At 40.0% G+C, this 14,815-nt stretch overlaps 1 protein-coding gene across 1 annotated transcript in view; it reads left to right on the top strand.

Moving 5' to 3' along the window:
* The window catches only part of KCNMB4 (potassium calcium-activated channel subfamily M regulatory beta subunit 4), a 112,440-nt gene that overhangs the window by 37,877 nt on the left and 59,748 nt on the right, over positions 1-14,815 (top strand). The window contains exon 2 of the mRNA XM_063447014.1: positions 9,551-9,678. Coding sequence (XP_063303084.1) covers positions 9,551-9,678 — 128 coding nt within the window. The remainder of the gene's footprint in view (positions 1-9,550; positions 9,679-14,815) is intronic.

Genomic DNA, 14,815 nt, shown 5'->3' with positions numbered 1-14,815 from the left:
GAGGCAGGGCAAGCCATGGTGAGACCGGTGTAGCACATAAAAAAAAAGGTGCGTAAAATAACCTTTTTTAAAAAGGGTGCAAAGGGAGCTAAATACCTATTTTACCACTATTGTGTCAGGGATACATGTTTGTGTTCCTGACACTATAGTGTTCCTGTAAATACTCAAGGTAATTATTTGTGAGCTAATTATTTATGTTTTTAAGTAGATCATTAAAATGATAAGCATTAGTTCTTTATTGCCAGCCTGCAGAATTAATTGAAAACTAAAGCAAAAACAGAACTAGATATTTCTCTGTTTTGTGAATGTTCACAAAAATCGCATCTTTGAAAACAAGTTTTACAATAAGCTGACTCAACCACTATATGAGACTTAGCTCCACTTTATTAAAGCAGGATCAATAGAGGATTGTGCAGAGTAAGATCTTACTGTGGCTGCTTACACAAAGGGAAGTTTGAATTATTTGTTTGCACATTAAGTATTTTTCGTTTTTTACAAAGCAGATTCTGCAGACTGTGCTCAGCTTCTCATTAGTTACGCTAAATTGTGTGACTCGAAAGCTGTAAAATCTTACCATGAGAGACATCTCAGAACCCATGCTTAGATCACAAGGAATCATAAAGCGAGTAAAAACGATCCATGTCCCTTCTTTCTGTCTGTTATTCTAACACCCACATATACAAACGTACGGCATAAACAAAATGTACAAATAGTGCTATGTATGGGTTCTGGAGAGATCATAAATAATGAGACCTAACATTAAGATGGTATAACACCCATTAACCTGTTTAGGTAATTTTCTATTAATTACATTTTTTAAGTATTTTGGTATTCTGTAGTCTTGCTTCATGACAGTTCCAGTGCCCATGATTTGTCTTTTGTCTGCTACTGCATCCACTGTGGATTGGAACATGTACACAAAACCATGCACACACAGCATTATGAGCACACGTAGATACTCAGATACACACACACACTCAGATGCACACACCTGGCCACCCAGTATTTGTTTCCCTTTTGCCTTACATTTTGTGTTCCTGTGCTGCACTTTGATTTAGGAATTTTGATATCATTATCTATCTCCCCACCAGAATAACATCCAGATTTTGTTATATATATTTATAACATAACATACTTTCTGCAAAATGTTGTCCTGATTCAAGGGATTCTATAGTTAGGAATACAAATCTGTATCTCAAAAACTGCAATTGGTTACATTGCAAGACTAAGGGGGACGGGGCATTGAACCCAGTTCACTTCATTGAGCTGAAGTGGTCTGGGTGCCTATGCTGTCCCTTTAAAGGGACACTATAGTCACCAGAACAACTACAGCTTATTGAATTTGTTCTGGTGAGTAGAATCATTACCTTCAGGCGTTTTGCTGTAAACACTGTCTTTTCAGAGAAAATGCAGTGCTTACATTACAGCCTAGTGATAACTTCACTGGCCACTCCTCAGATGGCTGTTAGAGATCCTTCCTGGGTCATGGCTGCCTAAAATGCATCCAAACATTCAGTATCTCCTCCCTCTGCATGCAGACACCAGGGCTGTGTTTGAATCATGCTGGGGGGCTAGATGTTGGTTTTAACACTATTGGGTCAGGAATACATGTTTGTGTTCCTGACCAAGGAATATATGTTTGTGTTCCTGACCCTATAGTGATCCTTTAAGTCTGCACTGCTTTCACTTGAAATGTTGTGACAAAGAGCTAAATAACTTGTATTTTTTTGTTGCAATCAAATTATCCTATTATACATGCTGTGGAGAGATCCACACTGCTACATTTACCCCTATCCTGGAAGTACCTCTATTCTGGCTCCTCCCTTTGCACCTGTCTGTCAGCATAGAGAGAGGAAGAAAAATAAATACAATGTTTCTATTTCCTCCTCTTTCAGTGCAATGAGTGGCCTGACAGTGCCAGGATGGAACTCGATCGTGATATTGGTTTCTAAATCTTTAATATACGTTTTAAATAAAAAGGATCAGAAAAAAAAGGCAAAAACACAACGTTTTAGGTGATTTTCAATTATTTATTTAGTATTGTATTTAAGTTATGGTATCATCATAAACCTTGTATTTAAATTTTTACATTATTAGTAGATGTAATATTATGAATATATATATATATATATATATATACATACTTACACACACAGAATGTATATTTAGAAAAAAACGAGCATCACATTCTCATTTTTGCTTTTTTTTCTGATGAAAGCAAGAACATAACACGGTTCACACCAGGATATGATTGTGTGCGCGATATTATGCTTTGTAAAGTGTATTTAATTAAGAATATTTCAATATTTACCTCTTTTGCTATGTGGCTGCTCAATCTGCATATATCATCAAGTGTACAGTCACAACAGCATTTGCAGTGTGAACATCACATGACTCAGGGTTATTCACTGATCGGGAATTCAAAGTGAATTTAAAGGGAATTAGACATTTTAGACTGAAATGGTTGAACTGGAAGCAGAGCTGACCTTTTCTTCCAGTTCGTATATTTTGGCCTTAATACACTTTGAATTCTCAACAGCTTTCACATTACTAAATTACAGACGCTCCTCACTTACCGACCGGGTTCCGTTCTTACGAACCGGTCATAAAACAAATTGGTCGGTAAGTGAGAATGAGATACAGAGCAAGCGAAACCAGTGCAGGTCTATGTTCAGGGAAATTTCCCCGAACATAGACCAGTAAACAAGACCAGGGAATCCCTCGAATCTTTGTTTGGGGAAATTTCTCCGGGCATAGACAAACGCACCAGAGCAGGGAATCCCTCTAATCTATGTTCGGGGACATTTCCCCGGGCATAGACAAACGTACCAGAGCAGGGAGTCCCTCTAATCTATGTTCAGGGAATGTTCGAGGGATATCCTGCTCTGGTGCACTTGTCTATATTCTTTTCTATGTAAAGACCAGCTCTCTAACGTCGGGAATCCCTCGAATCCCTGCGCTAGAGAGCTGGTCATAAGTCCGAGTCGTTGTTAAACAGGTCAGTCATAAAGTGAGGACTACCTGTACTTTGAAGGTGTGAAATGCTGGGTGTTCAAAATGAATTCACGGTGAACCTTAACTTTAGGCTAAAGAAGGCAAGGAGAGAAAAAAACATATGAAATCTCTGTTTATTGAGAAAGTACAATCATAGCACACGTATCTTTCAGGTATATAATTATTAGAATGTTTGTTAAAGTTGTTAACAAGGAGGTTAAGAGGGTCACCGGTGACATGAGGCTCCTGAAATTACATACCTATATTTGGTTTGAGATAAACCTCTTAGGAAATGGTAGCCTTGATTTTGCTTCCTGTGTCTTAAAGAAACACTATGACACTATAATTACTTAATCTCATTAAGGTGTTTATGGTTCCTGTAGTCCCCTGTTGCCTTCCCTACATTCTCTCTTTCACACAGTTTGCAAACCATTAAACACACAAATGAGGTTCCCTGGCAATCTGCAGTCTGGTCTCTGATGGCTGTATGGCTGATTAAGATTAAACTCTGCCTTAACCTATACCAATTCATACCAGCATTGAGAGTAGTCAGCTGACATTGTCAGCCAAGCATTGCAGCAGCATTAGCCTGAGCCGCACAGAGGCTACGTAAGCTCCGGGTAACCACGATTCCTTGCTTGTTAAAAAAATGAGGACCGGCACAAGTGAATTACAGGCACCATAACTACTTCAACAATATGAAGTGGCAATTTTGTTTAAAGCTTTTGTTGACAAAATTAAGTATATGTTTAAGTATATGCTTGCCAAAGTTGAAAATCAAAGTTAAACAAACGCAGGAGGAACACATTCCATTTAATGACGCAGTGCAAATCATACTATTCGTAAATAGATAGAGGAACTATTTAAAGATGACATTTCAAAAAGATAAATATTATCATTAGGAAAATACATTGTATTCTTAAAGCCATTCCAAAAGGATTCAGTATTAAAAAGGAAGAAATATCTCCCCTACGCTTGTATAAACAAATGAAGAAAGAAGTGATTAACGTAGAACGGTGAGATTGTATCTTTAGTTTGTCTGTTCTTGAGATAACTGCCTTTCTTGGTGATCCTACAATTAAATGGGATCCTAATAAGGAAAAGTTGATGAAAAAAGCAACGCAGAACAAAACCCCCCAAGAAAACAAAGTAATACCATGAAGAAACGAGGAAAGACGTGGTGGAACCTGGCAGGCAATCTAAAACATAACATACAAATCTTAGCAGTCTAGTAAATTTGCCCCGAGCCGTCCTAGTTCCCTTTGAGGCTTCCAAGTAAGGGTCGAACATTTTGTACCATCTAAAATACTTGTAATAAATCTTAAACTATGCTAAAATATTCAGTGGTACAACAGTGAAAATGTTCGTTTCATTTAATCTGAGTATGAAAATCAAAATAATTCTTCTCTGATAATAGAAATTGATATGTATGTGATAATGTTTGGAACAATCTGAAATAGAAGAAATTAAGTAACACTAACTGGGATATTTACTAAAGTGAGAATTTAAAGGGAATTACATATGTAATGCCAGAGTAGCCAGACTGAAAGCATAGCTTAGTATTTTTTTTCCCAATTTGACAATTCTGACCTCAAATTCATTTTGAATTCTCACCTTAGGTATACTATAAGGGCCAGGAATACAGCTTTGTATTGAATTCCTGGCACTATCGCTCCTTCTGCCTCAACCCCCTCCCTTTCCTCCTCCCTGCCCTCCCCCCGCATGGTTAAATAAAGGGTTAAAAACCCTATATTTACTTACCTTTTCCCTCGATGCTGGGATGATGTTCCGCCCACTTTGACGGCGTGCACATTAGACCTCCCCATAGGAAAACATTGAATCAAAGCTATCCTATGTGGAAAAATCTGACACTGGATGTCCTCATGCAGAGTGTCAGATAATGGACCAAAGGCCTGTTCACTTACTCTGAATTCCATATGTAATGCCAGAGTAGCCAGACTGAAAGCATAGCTTAGTAAAAGATTTTAGTAAATCTTAGTAAAGATTTTTCCCAATTTGACAATTCTGACCTCAAATTAATTTTGAATTCTCACCTTAGGTATACTATAAGTGCCAGGAATTCAGCTGTTCACTTACTCTGAAATGTCACAGAATGAAGTTCATGCTTCCCTGTACCTCTACAAATACACAAAGAGCCTTTACTGGTTATATTGTGGAGTTATCAAAATACTCGCCTACGGTAGATGGATCTGAAATTTTGTTTCCCTTTCCTTTTCTCTAGCAGGCTTATTATAATGTTGACATAAACATAATTTTTAAACGCATTTGTAAGAATTATTTTTTTGCTGTGTGTTGGTAGGTCAGCAAGTCTTGCCACAATATAAACACTGCTGTGCAATCATACTTTGTTTCAGGGCTCCTTGACATGGCTTACTATAAACTATATTGTACATGATCGGTTCTGACAGTCTTCCTATTGTCACAGAGAATACAGCGGAGAAAACCAGAGGAATAATTTTAATAGGAGGCCCTAATGTATTTATTTTGATCAGTAGAAACATATAACAGCAGGATGTTGTTAGCATACCAGCTACAGCTACGAGTACGTAATACTATTTAAACATTTAACTAAGAAGGATGCATTTAACTTTAAATATAATCATTTTGTTTACTTTGGGGGAGGAAAGGCTGGGCTGATCTTGCCATGAATTAAACATGCACTGTTGAGTTACTTTATCTGGACCAATAGGGTTATCTCAATGAAGTGGTCTGGGTGCAACGGTCCGGTTATTTTAGCCCTGCAGTATAAACACTGCAGTTTTGTAGATTGTCACCATTTGTTTTGCAAATGCAAATGGTTTTATGAATTTTATAACATGACAGGATGCTTCGTATTTGCTTAAGTCTCTCTTTACTAGAACTCCACAGCAGCACAGAAAACAACCAATCAGAAAAAAAGTTAGGTACTATAAAACTCCCCTCCTCATGCACCATTCCCTCTTTCTTTGCTGCTCCGCAGACAGTACAGGTCAGAGTACCACTGCCTCCTGCTTCTAGTGGGTGGCTTTGGGATTTAATATGACTTATTTAGGATTTATATTTGGTATCGTATTTTATTTATATTTTATGTATTCTGTATTTAGTTATATATTCATTCTATTTGGTATCATATTATATTTATTATTTATATTTTATGTATTTTGTATTTAGTTATATATTCATTCTATTTGGTATCATATTATATTTATTATTTCTATTTTATGCATACTGTATTTAGTTATATATTCATTATAGTTAGTATATATTATATTTATTTATTTTTTATGCATACTGTAGATATATATTTGTTACATTTTATATATTATATTTATATTTATATATTATATATATTGTGTTCAGATTTACATTTATTAGGCTTATAGTTTGGGGATTACTACCCTTCTGACTCTCTCCTTCCCCTGTACCCTCGGGGATTTTTTCCTTTCACGTGGTGGTTCTAGGGGAGTTCTTGGGGATCCCTTTCAGTTGCTCCCCCCCCCACCCTCTAACACCATGTGTCCCGCCATTGCTATGCGCTGGCTACAAGTGTTCGCTCGGGGTTTCAGGAGACTAGCCGTCTGGCTGCCTCCTCTGATTCCCCGAGCTCCTTCATGAGTATACCGGCGGCTGGCCCGCTCAAGCATGTGGCCGTCTTCCGCGATCGGCTCCTTCTAGAGCCGCGGGCGCCCGACCGGGTAGAGGAGGGTGCGCCTGCTCGCTGTCCCTCCTCCACCCACGGTGGTCGGATCTCGGGTGGCGTTACCATGCTGTCTGCGCCGGCTGATTTCATCAGGTGCTTCCTCTACTGAGAGGACAGTTCATATCATATCTGTTTTCCTGGCACTGCAGAATCCTGCAGTGCCCCTCTCCCTCCCAGCCCCCATCCCATGTTGCTGAAGGGGTTAAAACGACTTCAGTGACTTACCTAAATACAGCGCTGATGTCCCTAGGCGCTTGGTCAGGCTCTGCCCACGCTCCTCCCCCACCGACATCGGCCGGCGGGGGGAGACCTAATGCGCATGTGCGGCAATGGCCGTGCACGCGCATTAGACCTCCCCATAGGAAAGCATTCAATGCTTTCCTATGAGGATTCCGGCATAGCGTGAGGATGTCCAGCGTCATTTAAAACACTTCTAAGAACACAGATGTCCCTCTAGTGGCTGTCTGATAGACAGCCACTAGAGGAGGACTTAACCCTGCAAGGTAATTAATTGCAGTTTATAAAAACTGCAATAATTACATTTGCAGGGTTAAGGGTGGTGGGAGTTGGCACCAAGACCACTCCAATGGGCAGACGTGGTCTGGGTGCCTGGAGTGTCCCTTTCAGGTATTTTTAGGCTGACAGAGACTCCCACAAACAAATTGTGTTTCGCTGCAGTAATCCCTTATTAGAATAACGTAATAGAATAAGTGAAAAAAATAGGGAAATGGTAGGAGTAAGAGGAAATAGTAAATAACAACTATGTAAAGTTTTTAGGATAAGGAATATACGCTAGGGTGGCTGGGGTTTAGAGTCTGTAATAGTGAGGGTCCATAGTGAAAAGTATTTATAGCTGTTACTGAATTAAAGGGCAGGGGTGGGAGATAGGGTTTTGTCAAAAAGGCGAGAGAATACACGTCTGAGGGAGGAAGAGGCTAGTTTAGCCAACATTATGACAATAAGATAAGTTACCATAGTCTGAAGCTAAGATGGAGGCCTGGAGGTGATCCAGGATATTGAAATAAATATCTAACAATGAATTTCTATGTGTAGGGGGATCCTGAATAAGCGTTGGGGTTTTATAGAACATGTTTGAAAATATAAACAATATTTGCTTCCTCACTGTCTGTGTATGTGCTTTGGAAATTCATGTAGCAGTTAAAGTTATAAAACACCATCTTCAATTCATTGGCAAGAGGCATTACACTTACCAATAAATCCCGTGTGGTAGATGTCAAAGGGAAGAAAGCTAAACAAAACAAAACCAAACCAAACAAAACAAAAAACGCACATAAGAAAAGGAAAGAAACAGACCTTTCTTTAACTTGTTACATTTACTCATGAAATAATGTGGTTGTGTTTTTCTAGCTAGGATTCAGAAATAAGTACCCTTTGTGTCACCAGGGACTGACTTTCTATAAGTAGAACCCGAAAACACTTATTCAGACGTATTCTACTGGTAAAATGCTGCTTCCCAGCTCTAGAACATCAGTAACTCATGAAAGTTCTGTCCACAATACAGAGAAAATATTCTGTTGTAACAAGACGAGTGATTGACTAGCTTATGGGTAGGCAACTTTAGCACGCCAGATGTTGTGGACCACATCTCGCCCGATGCTTTGCCAGTATTATAAGTTAAGAGCATTATGGGAGATATAGCCCGTAACATTTGGAGTCCCAGAGGCCGCCTACCCCTTAAAGGAACACTGTAAAAAAATATATATATATTACTTTTCAAGTACGATGTGTTCCTTAAAAGGGCTTCAACTCTTTTAAATGAAGAAAAAAATGTGATTTAAAAATTGATTAAATGCACCTGCACTGTAACAGTCTCCTTGTGGCAGCATTTTGTGAGATCAATACTGATGTGATCCAGTCAAATGGTTTTCTGCAGTCTGAAGCATTGCATGTAAAGCAGGATCCACCAGTTTAGCACTGAAACCATTGCTAACCTAAGCATCCGTTGCATTCGCTGTCACAATGCTATACACAATGATACTGAACATGAAGACCTTTGGAAATCAAAGGCCGTAGAGCCACTAGAAGCGTGTTCTCAGACAAATGGAAGGATTCCCAAAGCTCAGAAATGGCAAGGTTTTACATTGTCCAAAAAGAGGGACAGGTTCTTTGAGCTAAAATAACTTTATAAGGATATCGGAGTTTTGGTGCTTAGATCGTCCCTTTAATAGAATCAGAAGCATTGTTCTTTTTGATTGGAGTATTATTTACTCAGCTAATATTTTTAGGGTTATTTACTAAATGGATTTCAAACTTACCTGGGTCCACCTCAGTCTGATACACTCATTAACGATATCGATAAAGTCAATGTTTTTACAGCCATAAGAGCTATATCAATTGTGTGGGTTTTTTTGTAGCCAAAATTGTCTTGGCTTAGAATTGAACAATACCATGACAATCTTCAGCCAGTGAATTCCATCCAAATTTGGACAGGATTGATGTTGCTGGAGTGATATCTATGAAGATGGGCCAGACTGTGGGTGGTCCGGGACCCAGGTAATCTTCACTCCATTCTAAAATGGTTTGACTCTTAACAGTGGGACTGAGCCAGGGGACACCTGGCACCATAACCACTAAAGAGCATTCTCGTGGAGCATGGCCCAATGTTTCCATGAGAATATTGCTCCTTAACTTAATTTAAAAATATATTTCTGCTGTAATCGGTGTCACTTTAAAAAAAAAAAACACACAAGTAGCACTTATTTTAATACAGCTCTGTAATATTAATTCTCTTCAACCCTTCAACCCTTTATGAGTCATCCTTATCTGGCCATTCTAACAACGTACATGCTGTTCGATGAAATTATAATTTTCTGTTTCTTAAATCCTTGTTAACAGTGTTCGTACATACCACCCTGTGAGCGAGAAAACCAGAAGAATTCAGAAAATGTTCTTCACTGGCAGGAATACTGGAATAAAGAGATCGGGTTCCAACCTTTCACCTGCTATTTTAATCAACACCGAAGGTAATTTTTGTATTTTTTTAATTCTTTGATAAAGCAATTCATTTCTGATTTTCTGTGGATATGGGGTAAGGCGTAAGAACATGTGAGTCTTTTTGTCTTCTATTTTTGTATTTTATTCTGTATACTTAAAATAAAGGCTATTTTGGCATCTAAAGAAATCTGATTTTGAGAATGGGTGTATCAGTTCTTATCGAGTAACTTATTGGCATTGAGATCCCTAAATGAACTTGAACCTGATAAAAGTACCCTATCTGGTGAAATATTCTGGCTTTTATTACTTGTTTATTTTTATATTAAAGGAAATACAAACATGTATGCTGTTACACTATCTATTTTGAAATATAAAAGATAAACCCCATTTCCTCCAACCCCCCCCCCCCCCCCCCACTAATTTAATTTGATGTGGAAAGTACACAATGTGAAGGTAACAAAATAAATGACCTAGACAGTCAATACTGTAGATCAAGCATGTCAAACTCAAATGCTAGCATGGGCCAAATAAAAAAGGTTTAAGTTTATGTGGGCCACAATAAAAAAATAAATAAAAAGAAATTCATATAAACTTAGTTTTATTTGGAAAAGTACAGTGGAAAAACAATGCCATCCCCCTCTTTAAACCCCAGCACCCTCCTCTACTAAACCCCAGTCCCCCCTCTATACTAAATCTCAGCACCCCCCCACAACTAAACCCTGGCCCCTGTTTAAAAAAAACAAAAAAAACATGCAGACTCCACTCACATTGCCACTGCCAGTATGCGACTCCGGAGTCCAGCCCCAAGGTAAAGGTAAACCCCAATGGCGCTGTCCACACCCTGCATCAAAGTGGATCCTCCCACTACTCCTTGAAACCCTGTGAAGGTGGAGCACGTTGACGTCACGTCTGAATGTGACGTGGCGTTGTGTGCCCCCGTGCACCTCCAGGTCCTCCACTGTCCAGCCACGGCCATCGCAATACTGACCAACACGCACTCACTGACAGACACACACACACACACACTGACTGACACACACGCACTCACTGACACACACACACACTTACTGACAGACACACACACATTTACACATTCTTGCACACTCACAAATCAGTGTGTTGCTCCTTACCTTTGGGAGCTGGTGGGGAGCCTCTCCCTGTGGTCTCCCTTCCTGCTCCTCACGTGCACAGTTTAGGGATGCTGGGCCGGAATGACGTCATATTCCGGCACCCAGCATCACTACAGACGGCGCACACGAGGGAGCAGTGAGGAGCAGGAAGACTGAGCTCCCTCACTGCATCCTCCTTCCTCTTCACCTGGCCGGGTAAATTTTAGCAGAGTAGGCACTTGCAATGTGGGGAGAGCAGATGCCTATTCTGCCTTAACATGTTAAACTCGCAGCTCGCTGGGCCGCAAATATATTCATTGTGCGCAACATGCTGATCGCGAGCCGCGAGTTTGACATGCTTGCTCTAGATAAAACATAGGACTTCTCCAAGTCCTAAAAAAAAAAAATCAAGATATCTACAGTAGAAAAAAGGAACAAAATACTCATAGGGTAGTATGGTGCAAACACCAAAAAGTGTGAACACTATATATTGCACTCACAAACACAGATTGTAGGCATATCAAATGGTGTGGAAATCTTCAGCACAGATGGACAGACATATGGGAACAAAAAATTAATTTCGTTTGTAGCACATCAAACTTTTATTTAATCATATAAAAACATCAAATTAATTAAAAAGTATCAAATAAAAGTTCCCTTTTAGATGTCAAAACCCTCATTTAAAAGGGAACTTTCTTTTATACTTTATAATTTATTTGATGTTTTTACAATCAATTTGTGTATAGAGGGGGGACTGGGGTTTAGTAATATATAGTGTTTACACTTTATGGTGTTTGTACAATTCTACCCTATGAGTAGTTTGTTCCTTTTTTCTACTGTAGATACTGTACTATCTATTTAGAGTCAGTCTTTGATCTCTCCTGTCAGCCTCGACCCATGGCCATCGCAGCCCACCTGGCATTTGCCCGGTTTGCCGATGGGCCAGTATGGGCCTGGTTACAGCTCAGTGCCAAACAGCATTTCCTCATAGAGATGCATTGACTACAGGGAGCGTGCAGCGTCTCCATGCAGACACTGAATGTCAGTTCTACAGTCCAAGTTGGACCACCTACAGGAAGTCCTTTGAGTGACAGCTACTGGAGGTGGTGTTAGGCAGCAATGTAAAAGTCAGCATTTACACTGCTCAGCCTCCAGGGACAATCTCTGTGCCCCAGAAACAATACATTAAGCTGTAGTGGTTCTTGTGCCTACAGCAATCATGTCAGACTTGCAGGCCACATGCTGCCCACAATGGATATATTTGCGGCCCACCTGCCCCTGGGGCACTTCAGAAAAATGGCACTTCGGAAATTCAGCAATTTGGACATTTAGAAGCATCCGAATGTCCGAATTGCCAAAATTCATCTGAATTTACATTTGGAACGAAACAAATCGCACATGTCTAGCCTTTCAGTTTGACATGCTTGGCCTACAGTGTCCCATTAATGAAAATAAGGAAAAATAGTTATATGCTTAACTTAATTTCATAAAGTTTTGTCAGGGTGGATTTTTTATACCCTTTATTTTATGCATCATGCATTAAAAAAATAGTAATAATAAATCGAAATGCTCAACTCTAAATCTCTCAAACAGTTGTTCTTGTAAATGTGGAACATCATCTTTGCATTTTACAGCAACTAGGAAATGGCTGACATCTGTTAGGTAATCCTGGATCTTCTATTTATTTAGAAAAAGGAATTATTAAGCGTGTGTACGTGTGGCTACACAACCATGATTTGTAATTATTAATAAAACAGAGTGCAGAATTTCCTGATTGAGCCACAACTTATTACATCAAACACAAAAAAAACCCAAACCCAAACCCAGCAGGCATCCATTCACTTGGGTGAGCAATATTCACCATAAATCATGTCATACATGACCATCTGATAATGAGTAACTGTCTACGTGTGGTGATCCCTGCGAAATTATAGATTCTTTTACGTATTTAATGTTAAGTGGCAAGCATAAAATCAATTTTTCCTATAGTGCAGTAATTTGAATCTGCCACAAGGTCCTGGCCATCACCATATGCTTGCATTTTTATCTGAACAAGAATATATACGTAAATGGTTTTCCTCCTCGAGTGTACATCATTGACCAATTCTTGTCCACATTGCTATGTATCAAGGACTATTCTTCTCCCTTGGTTTGCTTGGTACTTTGCTTTGAATTTTATAACCCAGAATATGGTTTGTGTTTAGAGATATTTCTACCAGCTCATCTGACATCTCTAGGGTTCTGTTGTATATTTGTCTGTCTTCTAATGCTACTTATCACAGAGTTTATTATGACAGTGTTTGGATATAGGTGGTAAAAGGCAAAGCAGTAGGGATGTGCATGATCCAAAAATGCGGTTCGGAAATTCAGGTAAGATATTTTTTTTGTAATTTCGGCAATTCAGGACTTCGGCACTTCGGTTCAACACTTCTGAAATTCGGGACTTCGGCAATTCGGGACTTCTGTTCGGTTTGGAACTTCGGCACTTCGGTTCGGTTCTGAACTTCGGCAATTCTGGACTTCAGCAATTTGGAAAATCTGTAGGGCTCCCTAATTCTAACCCTACCCTACCTCTACCCCTAACCCTACCCTAACCCTTCCCTAACCCTACCTCATCTCCAGGGGTCAAGTCCTGGGGAATAAAGTGTGGGAACTCTCCCAAGATCCCCCCTTCACCCCCCCAAAAAAATAATATACACTCATATATATATATATATATATATATATGCGTGCACACACACTGACACACACACATATATATATATATATATATACACGCATGCACATACACTCACAGACACATACACTCACAGACACATACACACATGCACAGACACACACACTTACACTCAGACAGACACTCACACACTCACAGACACACAGAGACACACACACAGACATACACAGACACACATACACTCACAAATAATTTATTTTAAATAAAAAAATGTCCACTCAGCCTCCCTACCTGGAGAGCTGGCCTGGACCTGTCCCTGGGGTCCAGTGGGGCTTCAGTGCGGCGGGCGACTGTCTCCATATCACACGCGGCGAGGGAGCTGTGTTCTCTCTGCTCCCTCTCGCCGTGCGGGCTGTCTGCTGATGCCGGGAGCCGGAATATGATGTCATATTCTGGCTCCCGGCATCAGCAAACGGCGCGCGGCAAGAGGGAGCAGAGAGAACACAGCTCCCTCGCCGCATGTGATATGGAGACAGGCGCCCACCGGGGGGGGTCCTTCAGGTGACCTCTTGGCCCCCCCATGACAGGTGGAACATGGGGGGCATCTGGGGGTGGCATTTTTTGCCGCCCCCTGAGTGCCTGCAGCAACAGCGGGAACGGTGTTTCTGCTCTAAAAAAAGTGCGGGAGCGCCGTTCCCACGCGTTCCTGCAGGACTCGAGCACTGCCCTTCCCCTAACCTTCCCCTCACCTAAACCCTACCTTAACCCTACCCTAACCCTTCCCCAACCCTAACCCTGTCATCATTCATGTAATTTTCCCTCCCTCTCTTGTTTTGCCACTTTTCAGAAATCCGAATCACTTCGGCACTTCCGAATGTCCGAATTGCCTGTAATTTGTGCAAATTCACATTCGGACCGAAACAAATTACACGTGTCTACTAGGCAGTGGGTAGGACTATATTTACTTTTCTTTCCTGCAGATTATATGCTTTTTATGTCGCGGAGTAAGCTAAGATAACCAGAGCATCCACGGAAAATATAGAAATTTCACTGACCGATCTTTCTAATCACCTAGTCTTGGAATCTGAAGATCTTCACACATGAAATTTACCCATACATGATGATTTCTGACATATATTCACGTAAAAGTCTTCATAAAGACTAACTACTTTTTTATTTATTTACGAATGTGTTCGTTTTTTGTTTTTTCTATGATAGAACCTGCCTATAGAATGTAAGCTCGTTTGAGCAGGGTCCTCTCCAACCTATCGTTCCTGTAAGTTTTTTGTAATTGTCCTATTTATAGTTAGATTCCCTCCTCTCATAATATTGTAAAGTGCTACGGAATCTGTTGGCGCTATATAAATGGCAATAATATTA

The sequence above is a fragment of the Pelobates fuscus genome, chromosome 3 (genome assembly GCF_036172605.1).
Source record: "Pelobates fuscus isolate aPelFus1 chromosome 3, aPelFus1.pri, whole genome shotgun sequence".
NCBI classification, from domain to species: Eukaryota; Metazoa; Chordata; class Amphibia; order Anura; family Pelobatidae; genus Pelobates; species Pelobates fuscus.
This window is presented reverse-complemented; position numbering and strand designations above follow the sequence as displayed.